Consider the following 27,268-nt stretch of genomic DNA (forward strand, 5'->3'; position numbering starts at 1 on the left):
AACTTCAGGTCTATTGTTGCCTACCAGCCAGCAGGACTGAACACTCATGCCTTTGATGCTGCTGCCTTTTTTAAGTCAGTTGGCATTTTTCTAGGTATATTTAGTGGCTCTTTTACCATGGGAGCTGTGACTGGTGTTGTGACTGCTCTAATATCCTTTTTGTAGTTTCAGTTAGGGCCTGGGTATGTGTGTGTGGCATTACACTTTCGAAAAGAAAGTTCTCAGCTGTTCTTTCAAATTGGAATCTTACATTGATTGTTCCACTGGGGTGTGATGGCTCCTGAAATATGTCACTTTGGTGAAGCATGACGGTTAGGTCCCTAGCTGAGAGTCTGAAAAAACGTTTAGGAATACAAGCCTAGACTTCGCTCTGTCTTCACCTTTGCTTTTTCTCTCCCTTTCTTGTGATCCAGTTGGAGCATCAGTTTTAGAGGGGCGAAAAGAGCTGAGGAGCCAGGAGGTGGCTGGGAATTAGGGACTACTGGCTGGGAAGTACTTTAGCCCCAGCTAGCTGCTGCCACCTGCTGTTCTGGGCCACATGGTGTTATGTGGCGATAGCTAGTTAGTGGCCTTCCATAAGCAAAGGATGGCTGGGATTTAGTTTAAACAAACTAAAAAAACAAAATGTGGAAAGAGCAGGCATCCCTTCTACAGATGTGCTGAGTCCTGCATCATATCCTCTTTGGTGGGCAGTGCTATGTAATGTAAACCACATCATTCCAACATGTAATCAATATGGAAAAAAACCCAAAATTATGATAAAAAATAATTAATGAGATTTTATACGTTCAATCTTTGTGGCAAGCCTTTGAAATATGGTATGTGTGCCAGGCGTGGTGGCTCACACCTGTAATCCCAGCACTTTGGGAGGCCAAGGCAGGCAGATCACCTGAGGTCAGGAGTTCGAGACCAGCTTGGCCAACATGGTGAAACCCTGTCTCTACTAAAAATACAAAAATTAGCTGGGTGTGGTGGTGCACGCCTGTAATCCCTGCTAATCAGGAGGTTGAGGCAGGTGAATCACTTGAACCTGGGAGGTGGAGATTGCAGTGAGCCCAGACCATGCCATTGCACTCCAGCTTGGGCAACAGAGCGAAATTCCATCTCAAAAAAAAGAAAGGAAGAAAGAAAGAAATATGGTGTGTGTGTTGCTCTTACAACACATATCAATTTGGAGTAGCCACATTGTAAGTGTTCAGCTACCACATTGGATAGCAGATTTAAATTGCTTTCTTCACAAGGGCCCTTTTGATGCCCTGGAGACATATATTGCTCAGTGAAATCCCTCATGAGACGCTTCTATGCTGGCCCTGTGTCGAATGGCACTGTTACAAGAAGGATCTCTGGTCCCAAAAGGTGACACCAGCACCTGGTAGCTGCCTCAAGAATTGTGCATTTCTTTCTTTCCTGTGCCTTCCTTAGGCACCTGTTGTGGACTCAGGTGGCCTCAGTGGTGCCCAGCGGTCAGGGTCTCACAGGCCTTGTCTTCACAGCCCTGCTGGAACCAACCCAACAAGCCAGCCTGACGTCATGACCATGCCTCTCAGAACCATGGCCATTCAAGGAGCACAGAAAACCAGTTGCCAGTTTCTCTAGAAAGCTGAATTTATTTAAAAAAAAACAAAAAACAAAACAAAACAAAAAAACCACCTTATTGACATATAATTTATATACCATTTAAATGTAATGGCTTTTGGTATATTACATGATAATATTTTTTTTGACAGAGTCTCGCTCTGTTGCCCAGGCTGGAGTGCAGTGGCGCGATCTCGGGTCACTGCAACCTCTGCCTCCTGGGTTCAGTCGATTCTCAGCCTTCTGAATAGCTGGGATTACAGATGTATGTCACCACACCTGGCTAATTTTTGTATTTTTAGTAGAGACGGGGTTTCAATATGTTGGCCAGACTAGTTTCGAACTCCTGACCTTAGGTGATCCACCCGCCTTGGCCTCCCAAAGTGCTAGGATTACAGGCATGAGCCACGCGCCCTATGTGATTAATTCTTAAAATTGTGGTAAAATATAGCTAACGAGATTTGTCATTTAACCATTTTAAGTGCACAATTCCGTGGGGATTAAGTACATTCACAGTGTCAGGTAGCCATCCCCCTGTCTACTTTCAGAATTTTTTCATCATCCCAAACAGAAGTTCTGTACCCATTGAACAGTATCTCACTGTTTCTTCCTCCAAACCCTACAAAACTTGTGTTCCACTGAAAAGCTTAATTTGTATTACTTAAGAAATCTCCAGCAGCTTTAGAGCCTCCGAAAAAAAAAAGGTTGAAGGGAAAGGCTAGCCCTTTGGGGAGGGATCCTGGGCTAGTGGAGTATGGTTCTTGGTGGCCTGATACATGTACTTGGAGACAGGGTCCTTGACAGAATGCCAACGTTACTAAGTTACCAAACTACACTGCTTCCCCCTGCTGGAGACAGCGCTCTTCTTCCTCATGTCCTGGAGCACGTTTCTCTTGGCAGAAGCCTGCGGATTTACAGGTAGGTTTTCTCTACTCTTGCACCACCCTTCCCCTCACTGTAGTGGGGCCTGTGGGAACTTGAAGGAAGCAAAGAATTCTTAGATAGCAACTGCATGGAGTTTAACTGTTCAGCAAGTGCCCGTATGAAGGATTGCTGAGCAAGGCTAGTGTTCTGTCTTAAATGGATTGTTTACTTTCCAAAAAGCTAGATTTTATTTTATTTTATTTTTTTAGAGATGGGGTCTTGCTCTGTCACCCAGGCTGGAGTGCAGCAGCACAATCATAGCTCACTGTAACCTGGAACTGCTAGGCTCAAGGGATCTTCCCCCTTCACCCTCCTAACTAGCTGAGACTACAGGCACGTACCACACCCAGCTAATTTTTTTATTTTTTGTAGAGATGGAGTTTGCTATGTTGTCCAGGCTGGTCTCAAACTCCTGGCCTTAAGTGATCCTCCTGCCTCAGCCTCCCAAAGCACTGGGATTACAGGCATGAGCCACCATGCCTAGCCTGAAAAAGTAGATTTTAATGATAAAGTTTATCATTCCAAAGTCAATTACATTTTTGAGTACTCATTCTAACTATAAGTAGATGTTAAGGTGCAAAGAATCTATTAAAATTTTATTTGTATATTTCTCTTGATTGCTATGTTATTTTACAAACAGTAGCAATGACAAGCAAAATATGTGTCCTTTAAAGGGTGATTTTGCATCTGCTCAGGTGAATGTGAACACAGTTTTTCATTGTTGTGTCTCTGGGCTACTTAATCATTCTTTTTCAATATCAAATTTTTATGGTGTCAGTTTCACATAGTATTAGTGTGGTGAAATGTGGTTTTACTTCTTCACATTCTTTCGTTTTTAAAAATCATTGAATTTTTCCATTAAAAAATTCAAGTACAGTTACTGTACATAATCCAAGTACTTAGGATGTACTTTTATCACCCTTTCAAAATACTGTAGCAAATCTTTATATGCAGCATTACAAAATGCTCCACTTCCTTAAAATTTAACAGTTATCTGTAAATGTGTAGGCAAGGTCCCAGGTGCGTCAGTTGTCTCGCACAACAAAATGATTACCATTAACCAGAAATATAGAAGATCGGGGCTTGGATAAATGGAATGGTACTCTTGATCTGTTTTGTCTGAAGCCCTAGACTGTGAAAAAATATAGGCCAGACACGGTGGCACATGCCTATTTAAACTCAACATTTTGGGGCCAAGGCAGGTGGATCCCTTGAGCTCAGGAGTCCAAGACCAGCCTTGGCAAGATGGAGAAACCCCATCTCTACAAAAAAATACAAAAATTAGCTGAGTGTGGTGGTGTGCACCTGTAGTCCCAGCTACTCAGGAGGCTGAGGTGGGAGGATCACTTGAGCCTTGGAGATAGAGGCTGCAGTGAGTCAAGATCATGCCACTGCCCTCCACTGAGGGATATATAATATATAATCCACTTTGTCTCAAAAAATATATATGTATATAAAGCATTAGTTTGACATTCAGTTCATTCATTCTCAAAACAGTGAGGAATATGACAAAAATTTGGATGGGCTCTCACAGTCTCTTTGAGGGAATGAATGCTATATGCCAACTACAGATGGTAGTTGGAGGAGTTTAGAGGAGGCAATAGATACCATTAAAACTGGAACAAGGAAGGATGTTGAGGTACTTGGCTTTGAAGGAAGGCAGGGTTGGGAGACAGAAAGGTTGATATGAGGTGAGGGGTTGTAGGAGTGTTCAGTAGTAATAGGAAACTTTTCTTTTCTTTTCTTTTTCTTTTTTTTTTTTTTTTTTTTTTTGAGAAAAGGTTTCCCCCTGTTGCCCAGGCTGGAGTGCAGAGGTGTGATCAGGGCTCACTGCAGCCTCAACCTCCCAGGCTCAAGTGATCCTCTCACCTCAGCCTCCCGAGTAACTGGGACCACAGGCCCACATCACCACATCCCGCTAATTTTTTGTATTTTTGGTAGAAATGGGGTTTTACCATGTTTCCCAGGCTGGTCTCAAACTCCTGGGCTCAAGCCATCTGCCTGCCTTGGCCTGCTGCAGTGCTGGGATTACAGGTGTGAGCCACTGTGCCCGACCCAGCAATAGGAACGTTTCAGAAATATTCAGGCAGTTGGATATGCTAGGCTTGCCTACCTTAACCTTTGTTCCAGCAGGGTTTCTTTTCCCCTGCCTCTTTATTTTCCATTGATTTTTTGGGGGGATGTTAACAGGTGTTGTAGCTGTCCTTTTCTGTGGAATCACACAAGCTCATTACACCTACAACAATCTGTCGGTGGAATCAAGAAGTCGAACCAAGCAGGTGAGAGAGAGGCTTGGTACTCACGAGTTGCTTGTTAACACAGGGAAGGGGGAACTGCAGGGTTTACAGCTTCCTTTTCCCTTCTCTGTGCAGCTCTTTGAGGTGTTACATTTCCTGGCAGAGAACTTCATCTTCTCCTACATGGGCCTGGCACTGTTTACCTTCCAGAAGCACGTTTTCAGCCCCATTTTCATCATTGGCGCTTTTGTATCCTTTTCTTATTCCACCATTTTCTACATGCAGAGACAACCACTGTTGGAGAAGCTATAGTAATAATAGTCATAATAATAATATAAAATAACAATAATATAATCATATAAAATATCATAAAATAATAATTACTATTTCTGTTTTGGGTAGGTGACCAAGTCCATGCTAGTTCACAGCGTTTTTATGATGAATAAAAGAAGGCTTAAGTGGCATTTCATAACGCTAAGTGTATTTGACTTAAAGGACTGCATGTATTCCAAGATCATCCTTTCGGCCTTTTCTGTGTAAGATGGCCTTTCTGTTAAACTGGTGCTCAGCAGGTGATAGTTTGTGTTGTCAAGTGCCCTTCTGGGTGAATCTAAAAGTCAGCAACCATGTCAGTCTCCAGTGTTATTTTTGACATTTCATTGCTGTATGAATTCCAACCCAGGAGGTGCCCTGATTTGGATGACCAAAGGTTCTCCTCTTGCTCATGACTACATCCACAGTATGGGCAGCCCTTCCTCACACTGCCCAGGGTTGTTTGCAGGCAGTGACCCTACTTTTTCTCAAGCTTCCTGCTGCTGCAGATCATGGTGGAAGACTCTTTCTCCCCACCCCCACCAAAAAAAGGAGAAGAAAAAAAAAAAAAAAAAAAAACAGGGGAAGAAAAGATAAAATAGAAAAATACTTGGTTCCTTGGTCTGGGCCCATTGTAAATGCAGTTTCTGGAAAAGAGACATAGTTTGCGGGATTGGCTTCTCTCATGTGCCTAGCAGTGGATGGACAGCTGAGGGTTTTGCTCACTTGGCCTCAGATACTACGTTTTTATTAAAGCGAACTTTTCTGGGGCTTGATTTCAAGATACTGAGCGCAGTCCCCTATTGCTGGACATTCACATTTGCCTTTTCTGAGGCCTCATGATTATCCTTAGATTTTGGAATGCTGGCAAAAAAGGAGTGTTTTTCTCTCTGGGCTTAATTTATTGTGCAGGAATGACTGACACTCACCAAGCTGCTGGACAGTGACAGTGGCCTAATGCAATACTGGAATCCTTCTAGTATGAGAGCCTCCTACGCTGAAACCGGTGGCTCATTTCTTGGATTTCCATGCTTACCAGACTAATAGCTAAAAATCTGCAAGACCAGTGTTTGTATTCTTTGTTGAGAAAGACCTTGCATGTGTTTTGATTTGTATTCCTAGCATGACACCCTGTGAGAGATAGTGAGAGCACAGCCCTGTTTACAGATGAGGGCCTGGCAGAGGCCAAGCCAGTCCTCTGCAGATCCTAACTGCTGCTTACCACTTAAGGACTTTTGCTTCTCTTCTGGGATAGAATGTACTTTGTAAGCATTACCTCGTTCTTTCTGCTTAAAACAAAACAGAAAGAAAACGGAAGAAAAACAGGCAGTGCTTTACCCTGCAGGAGACAGAGAAGATAGTTCCGCCCTGGCTTCTGTCTGAAACAGCTGCAGCTCCTGCAGCTGGTGTTTTGCCAAAACGGAAGCTCCCTGTTCCTCTGGCTCCCACAGACGTTCCCTTCTCTGACCAGGGGAGTGTGCAGCTCTCTCAGCTGAGCACTGTTCTAAACTCAGAAGTGACAAAGGACCAGTTTCCCTGAATTCTTTGGTTTCCACAACAGAGTTCCTTTTCCACCCTCCTTTTCCATTTCTTACATCTCCAAAAGACATTTTAGCTACTTAGGTAGAGAAATATCTCCCTGGGTTCATTCCTGTGAGTGATCTGAATGTCTTTTAGTGTTATGAATATTTTAAATTTCCCCACCTCTTATTTGCAGGCTCTTTCTGGCCATTAAAATCTCTGATGTTTACTTGCAAATGAAGCCTGCGAGCGCTTATCCAGCAAACTTTTTCTGTATCGTTTGACTGCAGGATTAGCAATTTTTTTCTTCTAGTGCCTTTTCTTTTAGTAGAGTCCAACACACACTGTTTGCTTCTCTCAACTGCCCTCTCCTGCCGTGGTACTTTAGCTTATTCTGGACTCCTTTTTAGATAGATTTAGATAGATAGATAGATAGATAGATAGATAGATAGATAGATACCAGTTGAATTAAATCAAGAAGTTACAACAGTGTGTTTAACAAGCTAGAAATGATCTCTATGAATCAGGAGGTGGGGAAGCTTAGCCAAACTACTCCCATTTTGTTGCTGAGAAACTTGTCTGAGGGAAACTAGACAGCCGGGCTTCTTTGGGCAGCTCTCTGGACTATAATGAGGCGTCACAGCATTCCTAAAATTCCCTGCTCAGCCGGAGGCTGTGTGGAATGCCATTCTGGAAACTGTTGGGCCCTTAACCTCCACCTGTGGTCAGGTTGCCATCTTCCTGGGCAGAGCCGCGCACATCTACCCGCTTTCCTTCTTCCTCAACTTGGGCAGAAGGCATAAGATTGGCTGGAATTTTCAACACATGATGATGTTTTCAGGTAAAAAGGCGTAAGTGTAAAGAAAATGAGTTTTATTCAGCAGGTAACAAGAATATGACTAAAATATAATTGATAAGGTTCATAAAAAGGCAAGCATTCAAGTTTCTAGTCCGTTTGTATCCCCTGCAATGAGGAATAGACAGATGTACATGTTCAACTGAATTAGTGTTGATTTTGCAAACCATACTACCAAATGTGAATGTTCTTCCCTAAATTATTTGCATTTCTATTTCATCACTACACTCAAGGGACCTGGAGATACGGTGTTTAAAGTACTTGATTGTTTTCTAGAAGATCTTCATAACCCTTAAGCTTCCTGAAGGGCGCCAGGTCTAGAATTAGAAGGAAAAGAGCTCCTGATGAGAAAGAGCACTGGCCAAGTCACTCAGCACCTCCCAGCTGCAGTATCCTCTCTTGTAAAATAATGAAATTGAACTAATTAGCTGAGGTCCCCCAGCTCTAACTTTCTGTGGAGCAAAAGAAATAAAATACACTCATGTAAGCAAGGGGGACTCAACACTGGAATTTAATAGCTGTGATCATCCTGCTGAATTGACACTGTCTCCCGCATGCCCCCCCTTTTCCCTGTAAAGCTCAGAAGTCTGGAGAAGCCACTGAGGGGACAAAGGACAATAAAGAAAGCTGTGGAAGTAGAGTAAGGAGAGAGCAACTGGCATGAGTGGATGATGCAGTGGGGGTGGTAAGCGTCAGCTTTATATAAATGAGACCCAAGTTAGAGCATTTCTGCAGAACAGAGGGAGGAGAAGTTAGTTGCAAAAGGCTACTGTGACCCTTAAAGGCACCTCTGTCCTTAAGACAGAGAGTGAGTTGCAGCCACCATTACTGCCATGCAGTAGTTATTGGGGGGCTCACAGAGTCATAGTGAAATCAAACCAACAGGCACTGCTCATAAAGCAGTCATTTTGTCTCACACTAGCTTGCCTCTGAACTTAGATACAGGATACAGGTACAGTCCTCTAAGATGATTTCCTTTTACTCTGACAAACATTTATTGAGCATCCTCTTTTCTTTTCTTTTTTTTTTTTTTTGAGACGGAGTCTCGCTCTGTCGCCCAGGCTGGAGTGCAGTGGCCGGATCTCGGCTCACTGCAAGCTCCGCCTCCCGGGTTTATGCCATTCTCCTGCTTCAGCCTCCCGAGTAGCTGGGACTACAGGCGCCCGCCACCTCGCCCGGCTAGTTTTTTGTATTTTTTAGTAGAGACGGGGTTTCACCGTGTTAGCCAGGATGGTCTGGATCTCCTGACCTCATGATCCGCCCATCTTGGCCTCCCAAAGTGCTGGGATTACAGGCTTGAGCCACCGCGCCCGGCCAGAGCATCCTCTTTTCATAAGCCACAGCTTTAGGTTGTGGAGGATGCAAAGACCAGCCTCCTTCACGGAGCTGACAGTCTGCTGGGGGGAGGCAGGTAGACAAAGAGTTAATTTTCTTCCGAGAGAGGTTGGTGAATTGCACAAAAGAGGTCTGAAAGAAACGTGGACAAGAAGAGAATGGCTCAGGGCCATCTTCACTAAGGGAGTGGCCTTTTAGCTAGGCTTGGAAGAATGGAATTTCAGGAGGCAGCAGTTTGGGAAGGCAGAAAAGCATTGTCATGCCTGGCTTGTTTAGGGAAGGGCAGCAGTCTGGTTTAAATGTCAGATACATGGAATAATTCAGAAAGAGGGTGAGGTTGACCACCATTGCCGCCTACAAGCTGTTGCTGATCTGGCACGGGGAGAGTGCCTGGAACCTGGAGAACTGCTTCAGTGGCTAGAAGGACACCTCCCTGAGCCTGGGGGCCACAAGGAGGTGAAGTGAGGTAGACAGGCACTGTAAGATGCTGGCTATAAGTTCAACATCTGCTTCACCTCAGTGCAGAAGAGAGCAATCTGGGTCCTCTGGACAGTGCCAGATGCCACTGACCTGATATGGCAGGCCGTAGTGAGGACTTGGCATCTTAATGAGTGGCACTCTGGGCTTCTGACCGACCTCCATAAAGCAGAAACTGCTGCCAACCATGGTAAAGATCTGGAGGCGCTCCTGTGATGTCCCGCCACCTCTCATAGAGCCCAATCATCCCTTCTACAGCAGCACCAGTAAAGATCGCAGGTATGTAGACCTCACTGAAGATCAGCTACCCTCTTGTGAGGGTCTGAAGGACGACACTTCTGCCAGATCTCTGCCCCTTTGGAATGAAGAAATAGTTCCCCAGATTAAGGAGGGGAAATGGGTACTGATTACAGCCCATGGCAACAGCCTCCCCGGCATTGTCAAGCATCTGGAGGTCTCTCTGCAGAGAGGAACCTGCCCACTGCTATTCCCGTTGTCTATGAATTGGACAAGAACTTGAAGCACATCAGGCGCATGCAGTTCCTGGGGGATGAAGAGACCGTGTGTAAAGCCATGGAAGCTGTGGCTGCCCAGGGCAAAGTGAAGAGGTAAAGGCCAGCGGATAGACTACTTTCCCTGGGAACACCCCCCTTGCCCATCCCTTTCTCTGTCCCTCCCCACTGCACATGTCACACTGACCACGTCTGTAGGCATCTGAAGTTGTAGCTGCAGATGGGTACCAGTGACTCCCATTTTTCATTTCAGCCATTTTTCTCCTGCACCCACTGTCTTCACACAATCTAGTCAAGATAGCACCTCCAGGGAGGGCATGGCTTCTCAGTCCAAGCCCAGGGAAAACTCCCCTTATCCAAAAGAGTTGAGAGGTAGTGACTTGGGTTTTTACCAGGGCTTTGTGTACTAAGGACCTGCTTGAGTAGGAGATAGGAAGGAACCATGCTAAGGCACGGCCAATGAGGAGAAGCAAGAGAGCCTGTTTGCCCCCAGGAGCCAGTCCTGTGTTCTTCTGTAGTCAGGCCACTGCCTGGAGGGCTCTAGTCATTCCAGTGGAAGATGAATATAACCGGCATGGTGATATAAAAACAAAAAACAAAAAACAAAAAAACGGTTTCCTTCCTGACCCCAGAGGGGCCGGCTCTACTTGATGGGTGGGATCAATCCTGAATTAAGTTTCTGTTGCATTTATTTTACAAAAACGAAGTATATAAATAATACGAAACGAAAGTCCTTGTGGGGTTTCTAGTGGCAGTTGAAATAATCCCACATGTGATCATCAGAAAATAAACCATTCCTTATACCAATATAGCACAAGCTCCTTGACTTGAAAGGGGTAGGAGTGCCTCCTGCTGTGTGTTTTAGAATCCCTGCCCCGCCTTGTTTCGTGGCAGTGAAATGCCTCTTGATCATGTCCAAGTGTGTCTTTCACTGCCTGTTTTCTGAATCATGTTTTAGTTACTTGGCCCTGCCACATGGGCCCGGTACTCATTTTGAGCATAACTGTACTAAATCTTTTTTCCAAATCAGTATAAGAAAGGAATGATATGCAAGAAAAAAGGAAAAAAAAAAAAAAAGGTGAGGTTGGAAAGGAGAATTGTATCTAAACTCATAATTTTCACCCTTTAGGTTACGTCAGAATTGCCCATTGGGCTTGTTAAAGCACAGGTTGCTGGGCCTCACTGTCTGATTCTGGGGATATGGAGTGGGCTCTTCTAACATTTCTGAGCTGCCGCTGCTGCTGGTTTGAAAACCACACTTTGAGAACCACCACTGTAGAGTGGAGACCTCAGAGAAGCTCCAGTGCTGTGCCAAAGAGTTTGAGCTTCACTCAAGAGCAGCAGGGACACATTCAGAGCTTGGTGAAGAGGACGGTGATAAGCTTCTATGTACATATTAGGAATATGCCAGTGGACAAGAGGAAGATTAGTTGGAGCTAATCCTGTCATCTAGGTCAACTTAAATATGCTCATTGGCTTCTGTACTAAAAAGCTGAGAAGTGTACAGTGCTGTTTAATGATATCTCCAATAAAAGACATTTTATGCTGGGAGAAATCTGCCTATCAAAAGGAACTCATTCATCAAGGCTATGAAATACCTGAGGTCTCACTTTCATATTGCTTACCATGCCTACCTAATGAAATTAAGAAAAATGTATTCTGCGTGGTCTCTCTCTGATGCCCAAGTTTTCTTCTTTGAGTCAGCATCCCTTGAGAGGCTTAAATGTTGACCCTTGACATAGCTGGCTGGCTGTAGGGTGACCTAGATGTGTATAAATATTTCACTAGAACAGATTACTAGAAAACATCAACTTTGTTTTCAGTGTAACTTTTATTGATGACACTCTTCTTTAGTGAATTGTAGTGAAGTGCTCAGATTACATATATTAATAATTGTGAAATTGCGAAAAGTAGAAAAATGTACAAAGAGATATAGTAAGTCTAACTTTTCATTCTCTCGCATGTTATACACAGTCTTCCCCATGGTGAATAAAAATTAATAGTAGATATAAAGACTGTAGAGTCAGTCTTTTTTTTTTTTCTTTTTTTCTTTCTTTTTTTTTTTTTTTTGAGACACAGCCTCACTCTGTCCTCCAGGCTGGAGTGCAGTGGCACCGTGTCAGCTCACTGCAACCTCTGCCTCCAGGATTCAAGTGATTCTCCCACCTCAGCCTCCCCATTAGCAGGGAACTACAGGCACATGCCATCATGCCTGGCTAATTTTTGTAGTTTTGGTAGAGATAGTGTTTCACCATGTTGGCCAGGCTGGTCTCAAACTCCTGACCTCAGGTGATCTGCCCACCTTTGCCTCCCAAAATGCTGGGATTATAGGCGTGAGCCACCACACCCAGCCAGATTCAGTCTTTACTATAAAATAATTATGAGCATGATATGGGAAAGGAACGAAAGAGCTTAGAAAGATGAACTCCAAAACATTAAACTGATGGTATTAATCTTAAAATCCATAATGCAGATCAAGTATCAGCAAACTACAACCCCTGGGCCAAATCTGGCCACTGCCTGTCTTCACATAGCCCATGAGCTAAGAATGTCTTATACAGATGAATGTTTGCACTCTATTTGATGCTAGACAACACTGACTTTGAAACAACAGTTAAGCAAAATATCCCCTCCAGGAAGAATTTCTCTCTTTTCGTTATTAGACCTGTATTACAACAAAGTGGCCTCAATTATTATTATTGATTTTTGATAATAAACATTTGTGGAAATGTTCGTCTCTTTGATCTAAGTACCCACATAATATTCTTGATTTTGCCTCTTGGCCCACAAAACCTAAAATCTTTAATATCTGGCCAGTTACAGAAAGCGTTGACCACCCCTGATGTAGATTGGGTTATATTTTCACTTCTCTGTGTGGTTTCCCCTTTTGCTAAGGAAATGCTGAACTGTGTTTCACAAATTTGAATACTTGTACCTAGCCTGTTTTTTAAGTTTATATTGACTGTGTGGTGCTTGGGTTGTGTTGGGATCACAGTTTTAGCTTATATTATTATTACTTATTTATATTTATTTTTACTTCATGTTACTAGCAGGAGAATCATTTAAGTAATAGGAGTGTTATTATTCTGAAAAAGTGCTGTACAAAGCAGTACGATGCTTTTTCATTGTGTTTGGGAGTTTTGCAAAAGACAGCATCAAATAAAAGAAAATCATGCCTTTAAGGTTCTTCTTTCTGAGTAAGACAACTTGGCCCCTGAAGCATGAATGAATAGAGTTTATTAGCCCCAAATGGCAGCAGTGGATTTTGAGACAACATTGTCATTTAATTCTTATAAGCAGATCTTCTTTGGTCCCTGCAGGCCTCAGGGGAGCAATGGCATTTGCGTTGGCCATCCGTGACACGGCATCCTATGCTCGCCAGATGATGTTCACGACCACCCTTCTCATCGTGTTCTTCACCGTCTGGATCATTGGAGGAGGCACAACACCCATGTTGTCATGGCTTAATATCAGGTTGGTTTGGAACCAAGGCTAATTGAGTATGTCAGTTGTCACTGTTTCTGAGAATGTTCAACAACCTGTGCAGGGTGTGCTACTTTAGTTCATGGAAGCCTTTTACAGTCTTTGGTTTTGTTTGTGAGGAGGGATTAACAATTTTTTTTAAAACAATAAGTAAAAGTTTGGAGTATGGGGTTTTCCAGGAGAAAAAAATGTAGTCAGTAAAAATTTTTGTCAGTGCAAACATACAAAGAATGAGAAGTGCCTGGATCTTGCTAGAACAGTGACATTAGAGCAAAAATTTAAAAAGTCTTAAAGCTGCGGGACAGAAAATAGACCAAGAGCCCCTGGCAGAGTCCAGTATTTCATGTTCCTTTGAAATGAAATCCAGACTCTGAAGAACAAGCTCACCAGCCAGATATAGAGGCAGTTAGAGTTTTATTTTAGCATGAAGCTGTATGCTGTCTCTTCTTGCTTGAGTGTACAAAAGAGGTGACATTTCCTGGGTAACCCTCACCTGTTGCAGTTTCATGGACGTCCTCTGCCTGTGGCTTTGTAGCTGTGTCAGGACAGAAGGAGCACTGATACGACTTTGACTTTTTCAAGAACGCTTGAATTCCAAATTGTGTTTGTGAGCTCCAGCATCTTATGGTAAAGAGGTCATTGGAAATAGGGTTCAAGAGACTCACAGCCCAACTCTGGCTTGAATTAAAGACAAGCCTCTCATGTGTTTGGGCCTCAGGTTTCCTCAGCGTTGAGTGAAGATGCTCTGCCAGGTGATCTCAAGGGCACTTCAGCTCTAAGTGTTGTGCTGCACATCACTGGATGTGCTCTGGCCACTTGCCACAATTTCAGGTCTGCACAGGGTGACCGTGTTCCGGAACAACAAGACTTGGGTAGTGCAAAGATGTGAAGAAAACTTCTTTGAAAAGCCATACGGTGGCAATGGTTTTTCTTTCTCTGCTGGCTTTTTTAGTTTGTATTCTCTAGACTGTAGAATGCCCGAGACAGCTGCACAGCGTACATACCTTGGAGGAGAGAAAATGAACAGAGATCTCCCAGTCATCCTTGGAGTTGGGGGGAAGAAACTAAAATTTGAGAGAATCATCTCCTGTATCTGGAGTTTTCGTATAGATGTTAGGCAGAGATTCCTGGGCTGCCACTTCTGCCGCCAGCCACTGCCACTTCCACTGCCAGCTTCACCATTTCTGGGCTAGTGTATCCCTGCCTGAGATCCAGGTGGGTCTGCAGAACCAATATGGGGTTTATCAGTGTTGGTCATAATAATAAGTAACACTTATGTTGCAGGCATTGTTCCAGACACCATGCATATATTAAGATAATTCTCATAACATTCTTACAAGGGAGATAGGACTATTATCTCAATTTTAGAGTTGGGAAAACTGAGGCACAAAGCAGAAATTTGCCCAAGGTCACAGAGCTTTAAGTGGACAAGCTAGGATTTGAACCTAGGCGCTCATACCAGAAAGTCCACACTCTTAACCACTGTGCTATACTGCCTGTAAAGAAGAGTTATAAAATTTGGGAAGGTTAGAATTTCAATTACCTGGCATGAATCTCAAGGGTTGGATTAAGGAAAAGAATCCATCTTTGAGAATATAAACCTAAAGAAAATTTACAGTCTCTTACTTTTAAACTTAAGACATAAGATGGTACCATCTTTGTTCTATGTAGCAGAATTAGGGCAAGAAAAAAGGTTTACCCTGCACACAGTTGAGAATCTTTGCATTTGGTGACCTCTGAGATTACTTCCTGCTCCTGTTTGTCTGGTCACCTAGTAGATGCTCTGGATGCTCAGAGCCTCATTAAATCATGTTTGTTTTTCATGCTATTTTGTAAATCCTTTTCTACCCTTCCCCTCAAACATATACGGGACCAAATAATTTTCCATTGAGAGTAGAGAGTTGACTTTTGACATTTTGCTCTTGTAACTGCCTTGGAGATCCATGTAGGTTGTTCATGTATCAAGTTTGTTCTGTTTTATTGCAGAGTAGTATTCCAAGGTGGGCCTGTCACATTCCTCCTCTGGTCCCTGCTGCCTAATTAGTGGCTCCAGCCAAACTCTGGATGTACCAGAGTTTGTTTAACCATTTACCCCTCGAAGGACATTTGGATAGTTTCAAGTTTTGGGCTATTAAAAATAAAGCCACTGTGAATATTCTTCTGTAGGTTTTTGCATGGGCATAAGTTTTCACCTCTCCAAGACAGATGCCCAGGAGTGTGCCTTCTGGGTTGGATAGTAAACGTGTGTTTAGTTTTATAAGAAACTGCCAACTGTTTTCCAGAGTGGCTGTACCATTGTACATTCCCACCAGCAGTGTATGAGGGATCCAGTTTCTCAGCATCCTCCCTAGCGTTTGGTATTGTCAGTGTTTTTCATTTCAGCTGTTCCAGTAGGTATGTGGGAATATCTCATTGTGGTCTTAATTTGCATTTCTCTCATAGATAATTATATTAAACACCACTTCATGTGTTTACCATTCATATGTCTTTGGTGAAGTATCTGTTCAAGTCTTTTGTCCATTTTTAATTGGATTGTTTGTTTCTTTGTTGAGTTTTTAGAGTTCGTTATTCGAGACTGTAGTCTTTTGTCAGATACATGGTTTGCAAATATTTTTTCCCAGTGTGTAGCTTGTCTTTTTTTTTTTTTTTTTTTTTTGAGACGGAGTCTCACTCTGTCTCCCAGGCTGGAGTGCAGTGGCACCTTCCCGGCTCACTGCAAGCTCCACCTCCCGGGTTCACACCATTCTCCTGCCTCAGCCTCCTAAGTAGCTGGGACTGCAGGCGCCCGCCACCATGCCTGGCTAATTTTTTGTATTTTTAGTAGAGATGGGGTTTCACCGTGTTAGCCAGGATGGTCTCAATCTCCTGACCTTGTGATCCACCCACCTTGGCCTCCCAAAGTGCTGGGATTACAGGAGTGAGCCACCGCACCCGGCGCTTGTCTTTTAATCATTTTAATAGGGTCTTTCATAGAGCAGAAGTTTTAATTTATAATTTATAAATTTTTTTTTCTTTTATGGGTCATGCATTTGTATCACGTCTAAGGACTCCACCAAGCCTTAGGCCTGAAGATTTCTTCTGGGTTATCTTCTAAAAGCTTTTTAGTTTTACACTGTACATTTAAGTCTGTGATCCATTTTGAGTTAATTTTTGTATAAGATGTGAGGTTTAGGTTGAGGTTTTTTTTTTGCCAATGGCTATCCAGTTGTTCTAACATATGTTGAAAAGACTATCCTTACTCCATTGAATTAATTTTGCTTCTTTGTCAAAAATCAGTTGTCTGTATGCATGGGGTTGTCTTTCTGCACTGCTCTATTGGTTTATGTGTCTATCATTCCAAGACCATACTGTCTTGATGACTATAGTTATACAGTAAACTTAGTATCAGTTAGAGTGATTCCTCCTACTTTATTGTTGTGGCTATTCTACTTCCTTTCCACATAAATTTTAGAACACATTTGTCTACATGTAAAAAAAAATCTTGCTGGGTCTTTCATAGGAATTATGTTAAACCTTTACATTAATTTTTGGGGAGATTGACATCTTTATTTTGTTGAGTCTTCCAATCCATGAACATGATGTATTTCTCCATTTATTTACATCTTCTTTGGTTTCTTTCATTTGACTTTTGCAGTTTTCAGCACCCAAGGCCTGTACATGTTTTGTTAGAACTTGTATCCTGTCACCTTACTGCTGAACCCACTTATTAGTTCTTTAGTTCTGAAAGGGTTTTGGTCCTTTTTTTTTTTTTTTTTTTTTGGTAGATTCTTTGGAATTTTCTGCATAGACCATATAGACCATCATGTTATTTGTAAATAACGACAGTTTTTTTTTTTTCCTTTTCAACCAGTGTACCTTTTGTTTCCTTTTCTTGCCTTATTGCTCTGGTTAGGATTTTCACTACTGTGTAGAATAAGAGTGGTATAAATGGACGTTCTCATCTTTTTCTGATCTTAAGAGGAAAGCATTTGCCGGGTACGGTGGCTCACACCTGTAATCCCAGCACTTTGGGAGGCCGAGGCAGGCGGATCACAAGGTCAGGAGTTCGAGACAAGCCTGACTAACATGGTGAAACCCCATCTCTACTAAAAATACAAAAAATTAGCCGGGCATGGTGGCAGGCGCCTGTAGTCCCAGCTACTTGGGAGGCTGAGGCAGGAGAATGGCATGAACCCGGGAGGCAGAACTTGCAGTGAGCTGAGATCATAGGCCACTGTACTCCAACCTGGGTGACAGAGTGAGACTCCATCTCAAAAAAAAAGGAAAGCATTCAGTCTTTCCTTATTAACTATACTATTAGCTACAGGGTTTTTGTAGATGTTCATCTTCAAGTTGACGAAGTTCCTATCTATTGCTAGTTTTCTGAGAGGTTTTTTTTTTTTCATGAACAGGTATTGAATTTTATCAAATATTTTTTCTGTATCAATTGATATGATCATATGATTTTTCTTGTTTAGCCTATTAATATGGCGAATTACATTAATTACTTTTCAAATATTGAACCAGCTTTGTTTCTCTGAAATAAACCCCACTTGATGTGGTATATTATTTACATATTGCTGAATTATATGAGCAAACATTTTGTTAAGGATTTTTATGTCTGTATTCATAAGGGATATTGGTCAGTAGTTCTTTATTTTTTATACTGCTTTTGTCTGGTTTTGGTATCAGAGTAATCTGGCCTCACAAAATGAGTTGGACATGTTCCTTACTCTTTTGTTTTCTGGAAGAGATTATGTAGAGTTGGTGTTATTTTCCTTAACTTTTGGTACAATTCTCCAGTGAAACCATCTGGCCTGGAGACTTCTTTTTTGGGAGTTTTTCATTATGGAGCCAATTTCTTTATTAGTTATAGGGCTTTTCAGATGACCTATTTCATATTGGGTAATTTGTGGTGATTTGTGAAATTGGTCAGTTTCATTTAAGTTGTCAAGTTTATGTCGTTTGTAGCATTCCCTTGTTATCCTTTTGATGTCTGTGGAGTCTACAGTGATATCCCATTTTTGATATATCGTCTCTGTTTTTGGTCAATTTTGCTAGACATTTGCCAATTTTATTGATCTTTTCCAAAGAACCAGCTATTTATTTCATTGATTTTTTCTATTGTTTTTCTAATTTCATTTTAGTTGATTTCTGTTTCTATCTTTATCATTTCCTTCCTTCTGTCCGACCCTATCCAGACAGCACAATGAAGGAAAGTATGCCATTACTGAAAAATACATATTGTGTCAGCTCATTGCATTTTTCCAGATGTGTATAAATAATGATTACATAAGTGTAGAAACTGACATTTACAGAGATTACATCAAAAGAAATTCCCTCTGAAATAGGGTAATAAAACAGATTAATTTTTCTAGCTTGTGGCTTGTGGTGTGATGGCCATGAATCATTTCTGTAACTAAGGTTCTTATTCTAAATTGATTCAGAAACCCCCTGAAGTTCAATTTGGTATTTTGACCCCGTGACCTCAATATGATCAGTACCTTCTTATTCCTTACTTCTCCAGGCTACTGATAGAGGCCCTGATGAACTGTTAAGTAGCTGCTCAGAAGTCAGAAGCCCAGGGTGGTTCTTGGAGTTCACCATAAATAGGAGTTAGCTGTGTTTCTTACTATGGCTAATTTCAAGTCTGTGTATAAAATAAAAATGAATATAACTGTACATCCAAAGCCAGGTCACTGGTTTCCATAAATCCAATTTATCTTTTTAAATTGGTGTTTTGTGATTGGTATTTTAAAACATAATGGCAAAATGTGCAAATTGCTTTCTGTTAAAACAAAATATTTTTCTTAGTCTCTTAAGAGTTGTTATTGACAAAGGATGTAATTTTAGCAACTTAAAAAATGATCGTGGGATTATTTTGGCTGATGAGCCTTGTGTGTGTCCTGACCACATTGCGACAGCATGGTGGCTGTCTTCTAGGAGTCCTCAGCTTCAAGTAACACACACAAAACGGTAGAGATAGTGGGTGGGGGGGGGGGGGCGGTGGAACGACATACACCCAGGTGGCCAAAGGAACTGTAACCTTCACATTCCAGAGTGTAGTAATATAATCATTCAAGGACAAGTAAGAATGCTCTACTTGGCATAATCCTGTTAGACTGAGAATTATAATAAAGCTCTTTGCAAGATAACATAAGGAATAAAGGCAGGGAGAAGCCCTGAGCTCTTTATGTAATAGCTTGCAACTGGATATTTTAAAAGACCTTAAAGATGCCACCTTGTAATCAAAGGCAATATCCTATAAGAGGAAGAGCTGAGGCTCTGGAGTCTAGCAGCCTGAGTTGGAATCTTGGCTCTACCATTTCTACCTTTGTGACCTTGGGCAACTTATTTTACCTGTATCCCTCAGTTTCCTCACTGATTAAATAGGGACAGTCATAGTGTGAGGATAAAATGTAATAAATAATGCAATGAAGAATTCTCTCATCAATGTACCATCTGACACATAAGCACTTAGTATATTTTAGCTGTTATTATATTAATAGTATTAATCATAGCATTACAGCTGCTACTATTATTAATACTATTACTGAAGAGACAATGAATCTTACATTAAGGAATCTGGCTTGTTCTTCTGGTGTTTGCTATAATTTTTCAATGTTGTAGTAATAGAGTCTGATTTAAGTCACATTCTGAACGTGTAACTAAAAGCACCACCTTAAGAAGAATCGTGTCCTCACTTGCATATGTCAGGGGATATAGTAACATGAGAATTTGGGCATTGTCTAGCGAAGTAGTTCTCAATCTTTTTTTCATTATTGTCACCGCTGAGGAGCCTTTAAAACTTTTTCCTCAATTACCTCCCCCAGTGAAATTTTAATATCACAGATCTGCTATGCCTCTCTGTCTGTGCTGTGGCACTTTGGAGGGCTACAAACCATTGTAATATCTAAGTATTTTCTTTTACCTACAAGAACCAATTTTTATACCCAGGAGGGTGATACTGCCTCCATTGAGAATACATGGTTCAGTGCAGTGATTCTCAACTGACGGCAATTTTGTCCCCCAGGGGACATTTATTTGGCAGTATCTGGAGATGTTTTTAGTTGGCCACAACAAGAGGAAGGGGTCAAAACCTCAGCTTCTTGGTGGGTGAGGTTGCTATTAGTATCTTGTGGGTGAAAGCCAGAGACTCTGTTAAACATCTACAGTGCACTGTACGGGTCACCACAACAGAGAATTATCTGACCTGAAATGTCAGTGCTGCTGAGTTTACGAAACCCTGCTCCAACATGATAGTAAGATTCAGATGCACTCTGAGTAACCCAGAAATTATTAAGGAAGGTGAAGGTGGACCATGTCAACTCAAAAGGCTACACGCTAAAGAGAGTAGCAGAAGCGAGGTTCCCGACTTTCAGGTTGATCCTATGTACAACATGGTGTGCTTGTCTGAAAAAAAAGACCATCTTTGTCTTCTTAAGTATTGTTGCTGTTTTTCAATAATATCATGCTTTTTGTTCTTTCTGTCAAATATGTGTAAAAATATATGTAAACACTTTAAATATGTGTAACATTTAAGCAACAATTTCTTTTTTTCTATTTTTGGTATCTTGCTTTATAAACAGATGAATTTGCAAAAAAAAATGTAAATTTGTTTTCTATGAGGTGTATTTCATCCTCTGATTTTATTACATTATATTTTGAGAGGCTCATCCTCATTCCTGATCAATCCTCATTTGACCTGGCTCCTGATATTGCTGCTTCAAATTTAAATTTAGTGGCCTCTCAGCCTCTCTGGGTTTTAGAGGATGGGGACAGTTTAAGAAAGGATATGGATTTATATTGAAAGTGAGAAATATTCTCTCATGGACATGGTCCAGATCATTTGCCCAGAGCTCCTGGCTCTCCTGTTGTCCCTGTCACACTCACATTCCCTTCTTCTGCTGCCCAGAGTTGGCGTTGAGGAGCCCTCCGAAGAGGACCAGAACGAACACCACTGGCAGTACTTCAGGTGACACAAGGGCATTCTCAGAAAAAATTAACCGGGCCTGGCTTTTCTCCTCTTTCTAACCTCAGATATTTCTCTTTACACTGTTTTTCTCTTCCTTCCTGCGTATGCCAACCCCCACCCCTTTTAGTAAAGGTGCAAAAGGTTGAGTCAATTCTAATCATTTTTTCCACCCCTCCTCTGGGCTGATTGATGTGTCAGTGTTCTTGGGATTCTGTCTGCTTTCCCCACATTTAGGCACTGTATTGCCAACACAAAGCCTGAGTTGTCAAGTGTTTCCTTTTTGTACAACTGAGCTTAGTGTTAAGAGCAGCTCATTTTCAGAGCCACACTTTCCCCACAAAATCCTGCTTATGATCTAGTAAATAAGCCTCTTAATTCATAAAGAGAACTAGAATTCTCATATTTCAACCATGACTGGGGTAAGGCTTACACCATCTTAATTAAATATCACTGCTGTTTTAGTTTTTCAGAATACATATTTGTGTACTTGTGCCTTGTCGTGGTGAACCAGAAGGTATGAATAATGTTTAACCAAAAAGATAAAGAGTCCTCTAATGCAGTTTGTTTCTTAGTATCCTTCCAAGTTTATGATATAACTATGCTTAAGGGTGGTGATGTCTGGGCAAAGTACAAACTTTAATGTTTCTTCTTTCCTTTCTGTTTCTCTAATTGGCATGTTTTCTTCCTGATCTGATTCTCGGTGCTGATAGATAAATCAAATGCAAAATAGGCTTCAACTCTGTCCTCAGCACTGTGAGAATATTTCACTTCCTTGAGGGCAGTGGTGAAAGCAGTGGGACATGGGTCTTGGGATATCACCAGGCCCCATATGTGCACTGTAATGACTCACATGAAATTACTTAAGTATTTAAGCTCACTGAAGTCAGACTTCTTTCTACACACACATGTTCATTTTTGGAGACTGACTTTGATACCAGCTAAATTGCAGAGGAAACCCTTTCCTTTGAAGCATGCCTTCAAGAAGGAAAGTCCTTCAGGCAAAGTGTAAGTTATTAGACTTGGGACATGAGCAAATTCAGATTATGATATGGTGGTCAAGGTGTTATATGAAGATGTGTGTCTCATATTCCTCAAATTATTCAAACCTTGACCATTCAGGGATTTTTTTTTAGAAAAAATTATTAATTAAAATAGAATACTTCTAAACTTTCCAAGATTTTATGGCGTTTTATCTGTTAATCAGAATGGACAAATTATACCAGCAGAGAAATTATCAATTTTGGGTATTTATTCATTCCAGAATGAGCACATCAGTTTGCTTGCTTTATTTTTTCATTTAGTGTGGGATGTCCACATTTGTCTACTTCCTAATGAAAATAAAGATAATTCTGCCCATTCTGGAATAAAAGGCTGTCATTTGTGTTCTTAGGAACTTAGCCCTGATATATCAGGGAATGCTAAAATAAGATCTAATAAAACAGCATAAAAAAGTTCCGGTGTCCTGGATCAAAAGCATTATACCAGATCAGGAAAGAGATACATAAAGTGGACAGTGACCTGACACTAGGAATTTCAGAAAGTTGGGGGACCCTAAAGTCTTCTGAGGCTTTAAAGCTGCAATTAAAATCCTGTGCCTGGGCCAGGCATGGTGGCTCACACCTGTAATCACAGCACTTCGGGAGGCCAAGGTGGGCAGATCACCTGAAGTCAGGAGTTCGAGACCAGCCTGGCCAACATGGTGAAACACCGTCTCTACTAACAATACAAAAATTAGCCAGGCATGGTGGCACATCCCTATAGTCCCAGCTGCTCGGGAGGCTGAGGCAGGAGGATGGCTTGAACCTAGGAGACAGAGATTGCAGTGAGCCAAGATCGCACCACCGCACTCTAGCCTGGGTGACAGAGTGAGACTCTGTCTCAAAAAATTCTCAAAAAAAAAAAAAAAAAAAATCCTGTGCTTGTTCTTTCTTGCTGCCCGGTTCCACACCAAAACACCCTGGCCCATTCATTTACCTCCTCTTCCCAGAGACTGGTTTGGTTCTGGGCTCTGCTTCAAGGGTGGGGCTCTTTGTAGGAAGCCACAAGGTCTGGTGTCATCCTTGGGGATTGGTCCAAGAGGCCTCAACCTTGCCAGAAAAGTAATTACTAAATCGCCCTGAAGTAAACAGCCTTGAAAAGGCGAAAAAAGTGCAGAATATTATTTGTGTCTCACGGCCCCGATCTGTTGTTTTTTTTTTTTTTTTTTTAAGCAATAGCAAGCTGAGAAGCAGCTCTTTGTTTCCTTTCTTAGAAATCTCCTGTTCTGCACTTATATCAGTAGCAAGGCCTTCCAAGAGACTCCAAGGGCCTCCCCACACTCCTCTGTCTGTGGCAGGGCCCAGAAGGTCCTTTTAGGTTCTCTGCTGTCAGGAGTTTGGGCTGCATTTCAGACTTGGTTGATATCAAGTGGCTGCAGTGAAGATTGGAAATTCCATGGCAGATGTAGGATTTTCCTGGCATCTTTTTTCTCTCCCCCATTTCTGAGTGTTATCCATGTCATCCATGGCACAGTTTCCTGCCTCAGAATGAGGAAGGTGCAAGGATAAAAAAAAATTACCAGATGCATAGAGTGCCAGTTAGTATGTTACTAAGCCAAGACAACTGCCCTGGTGCTTCTATAGTTTTTGTTATAAATCAGTCTTGCCATTTTGCTTTTTGTTTCTGGCTTTAGTTGTTGCTCTCAAATGTGTGAGTTCTCAAGGCTATCTTGATGCAAGAGGGTATAGGGGCACCAGGATTGAAAGCAGGTCAGGACTCTAGTTAATGATATTGTTAAAGAAAATGTTATTCTGATATATATTAAAACAGTAAGGCAGATGTTGTTCAGGACCATCACGATTGGTATAGGGACCACTGTGATGGGGTTTTGCAGCAGGGGAGAGGAACAGGGGTCAGTGGATGGAGAAGTACTGAGAGGAAACATCAGGGGCAAGGGGGATTCTGGCTAAACTGACCCAACAGGATTCTTGCTGAAGACAGGCGAAGGGGATCAGACATCACCTGGGGGATTGTGGGGGATGAAGAACCCAATCAGATGTTGGGGGTAGGCCATTCAGATGTTGGGCTCTGGCCAAACCAACTTAGACAATCAGACATCACCTGAGGGATTATGGGGGGATGAAGAACCCAATCAGATGTTGGGGATAGGCCATTCAGATGTTGGGCTCTGGCCAAACCAACTTAGACAATCAGACATCACCTGAGGGATTGTGGGGGATGAAGAACCCAATCAGATGTTGGGGATAGGCCATTCAGATGTTGGGCTCTGGCCAAACCAACTTAGACAATCAGACATCACCTGAGGGATTGTGGGGGATGAAGAACCCAATCAGATGTTGGGGATAGGCCATTCAGATGTTGGGCTCTGGCCAAACCAACTTAGACAATCAGACATCACCTGAGGGATTGTGGGGGATGAAGAACCCAATCAGATGTTGGGGATAGGCCATTCAGATGTTGGGCTCTGGCCAAACCAACTTAGACAATCAGACATCACCTGAGGGATTGTGGGGGGATGAAGAACCCAATCAGATGTTGGGGATAGGCCATTCAGATGTTGGGCTCTGGCCAAACCAACTTAGACAATCAGACGTCACCTGAGGGATTGTGGGGGAATGAAGAACCCAATCAGATGTTGGGTTCTGGCCAAACCAACTTAGCAAGCCTCTTACTAAAATTGGGTTATGCTGAGATGGACGCCCAAAAGTCAGTGCCTAGTTGGGAAGTGAATTCCTAGGAGCCTGACGAAAGTTTGGTCGAGAGACACTTTGTCAATCATGCATGTGAAGTATTTAGGGGAAGTATTCTGATGTCTGCAACTTTATCTGAATGCATCCAAGAAAAAGTAAGATGGGTGATAGAGAAATGGATAGATAGGTAATAAGGAATATACAGTAAAATGTTAATGGTAGAATCTAGTGATGGTGGGTATATAGGGGTTCACGCTAAAGTCTTTCAACATCTCCCTGTATATTTGAAAAAGTTGATAACAAAATGTTAGGGAAATTAAAGCAGACCAGGGCAGAAGTGAGGAAGCAGCACAGAGGAAGGGCCCAGTGCAGTGGGATCCACATTTTGATAAGTGGGACCACCTGGTGCAGAAAAGCAAGTGGACAGTTTCCAGCATGTGTTGTGTTCCAGAGGCCTTGCTTACAGTGGAAGCACATGGGATTCATTGCCCCTCTGACTCTCTGGGATCTGAAGTGGTATGCAACCTCTTTCTCATGACTTCTGCATGACAGCCTTCCTCACCTTTTAGCTAACCACTCCTTATGCTTCGGGAAGATGGTCAGCCTCCGGGTTACTTGCAGCCTGCATGGCTACCATGGGCCAAGCTAATACTCTCTGTTTTTCTCTTTGTCTTTCTCCCTGGTGACTTTCAGAGTTGGTGTTGACCCCGATCAAGACCCACCACCCAACAATGACAGCTTTCAAGTCTTACAAGGGGTAAGTCACAAGAAATGCTTCTTCCCGGGGAAGACATTGGAGCATTCGCCACATGCCAGGCACTTTACCTAGATTCCCTCATTGTGATCCTGACAACAGCCTTATGAAGTATGTACTGCTGTCCCCATTTTGCAGATTAAAAGCTGAAGTTTGGGAGTTTGAGTCATCTCAGAGTAAGTGATGGAGCCAGGATTTGTCCCCAGGGTATGTGTTCTTAATCAACGTTATGAAAGGTGTGAGCTCGCCAGAAAGAGTCCTGACTCCCCACTTTTCAATAGTGGATATTGGTTCTACAACTGGTTCTGAGTCTATCAGTGGTGCCCAGGAGAAAGAGAGCAATACGATTTGACTCTCCAGTCCAGGGATCTGAGGAAGAAAGGAGAGACATCAGGTGCCTGAAGGCATTCCTGTTCCTCCAGGGCCTGGGATCCTCTAGGTGAGGAATTTGGAAAGGGCATAGTAGGGACGGCTTGCCTTTGCTCCATGAAGTCCAGGGTCTCAGGTGGGAAAACCAGGAGCTTGGGGCTGGAATCATGCAAAGGTTCATTTACTCATATGTCCGGCACCTGGGCTGGAAGGACCCAACCACAAGGACCTCTGACAGGAATGTCTGTGCAGGGCTTTTCCATGTGGCCTGAGCTGCCTGCCAGCATGGTGGCTGCTGGGTAGTTGGATTTCTTATATCATGGCTCAGGGTTCCAAAAGCAAATGTCCCAGCAAGCAAAGTAGAGGCTATACGACCTTTTCTGAATGAATCTTAGAAGTTCTACAGCATCACTTCCATGGCTTTCTATTGCTTAGAAATGCATTCCTAAGACCAGCCCAGATCCAATGGGAGGGGATAGAGACCATAACCTCTGGATGGGAAGAGTATCAACAAATTTGCAGACAAGATTTGAGGTTGCCATATCATCCCTGTTGTGCAGCTGTTGGGATGATTTTGTTTCTAGGTTTGGCTCTTTACCCAGGTCACCATGACCTGGGCAGGCAAGGTGGGAAAAGGAGAGTTATGATAGGGGCAGAAATGTGTTACCAATATATTATTTGACCTTGGGAGTCAATAACTATGTCATTCAGCATTGAATGACCAGTGCTGAGCACAGTGGCTGGCACATACAGGAACCAGATAGGTGTTTGTTGGGTGGATGAGGGAATGAGAGGTGCAGTGTGCAACAGGCAGCTTTACTGACCACATGTGTATGTTGTCCATGAAACCCTATTCTTTTTTTTCCAGTCAGTTTTGAATCTGACTCATCATTGCACTTAATCCTAAATCCAGTCTGCAGCAGACTTCAGATTCCATAGGATCTTCTAAATGATTCCATCTACTAAATCAGATTAATAAGGCTGGCAAAATGTGGTGCTGTGTGGGGGTCAATGGGGTGCCACTGTAGCCTTTTGTGGTTTCTTTCTCTTTAAGGGTGGCCACAGCCTGATAAGGCGTTTATAGCATTGATGTCCATTCTAGGTCCCTGCTCAAGGGACACAAAGCCATGACCTGGAAAGTTCTAGACACTTTGGGAAGAATTTTCAATAAGCTTCATTGGAGATTTGGCGCCCACTTTAATGAGCTCCAGAAGACCTTTGAGATGATCTTAGAATTGGCCATTATGTCAATTGGGAACATGTGGTCTCA

The 27,268-nt window shown here is 42.4% G+C and overlaps 1 protein-coding gene and 1 pseudogene across 1 annotated transcript in view; both read left to right on the forward strand.

Annotated features, from left to right (window-relative positions):
* Positions 1-27,268, forward strand: part of SLC9A7 (solute carrier family 9 member A7) — a 66,645-nt gene that overhangs the window by 20,771 nt on the left and 18,606 nt on the right. The window contains 8 exon segments of the mRNA XM_033207528.1: positions 9-190; positions 2,398-2,493; positions 4,690-4,778; positions 4,872-4,985; positions 7,299-7,410; positions 13,070-13,223; positions 21,127-21,186; positions 25,569-25,632. Of these exon segments, the coding sequence (XP_033063419.1) occupies positions 9-190; positions 2,398-2,493; positions 4,690-4,778; positions 4,872-4,985; positions 7,299-7,410; positions 13,070-13,223; positions 21,127-21,186; positions 25,569-25,632 (871 nt within the window).
* Positions 8,642-9,849, forward strand: LOC117081436 (annotated as a pseudogene).

This window comes from Trachypithecus francoisi, unplaced genomic scaffold (assembly GCF_009764315.1).
Source record: "Trachypithecus francoisi isolate TF-2019V2 unplaced genomic scaffold, Tfra_2.0 Contig00245, whole genome shotgun sequence".
NCBI lineage: Eukaryota > Metazoa > Chordata > Mammalia > Primates > Cercopithecidae > Trachypithecus > Trachypithecus francoisi.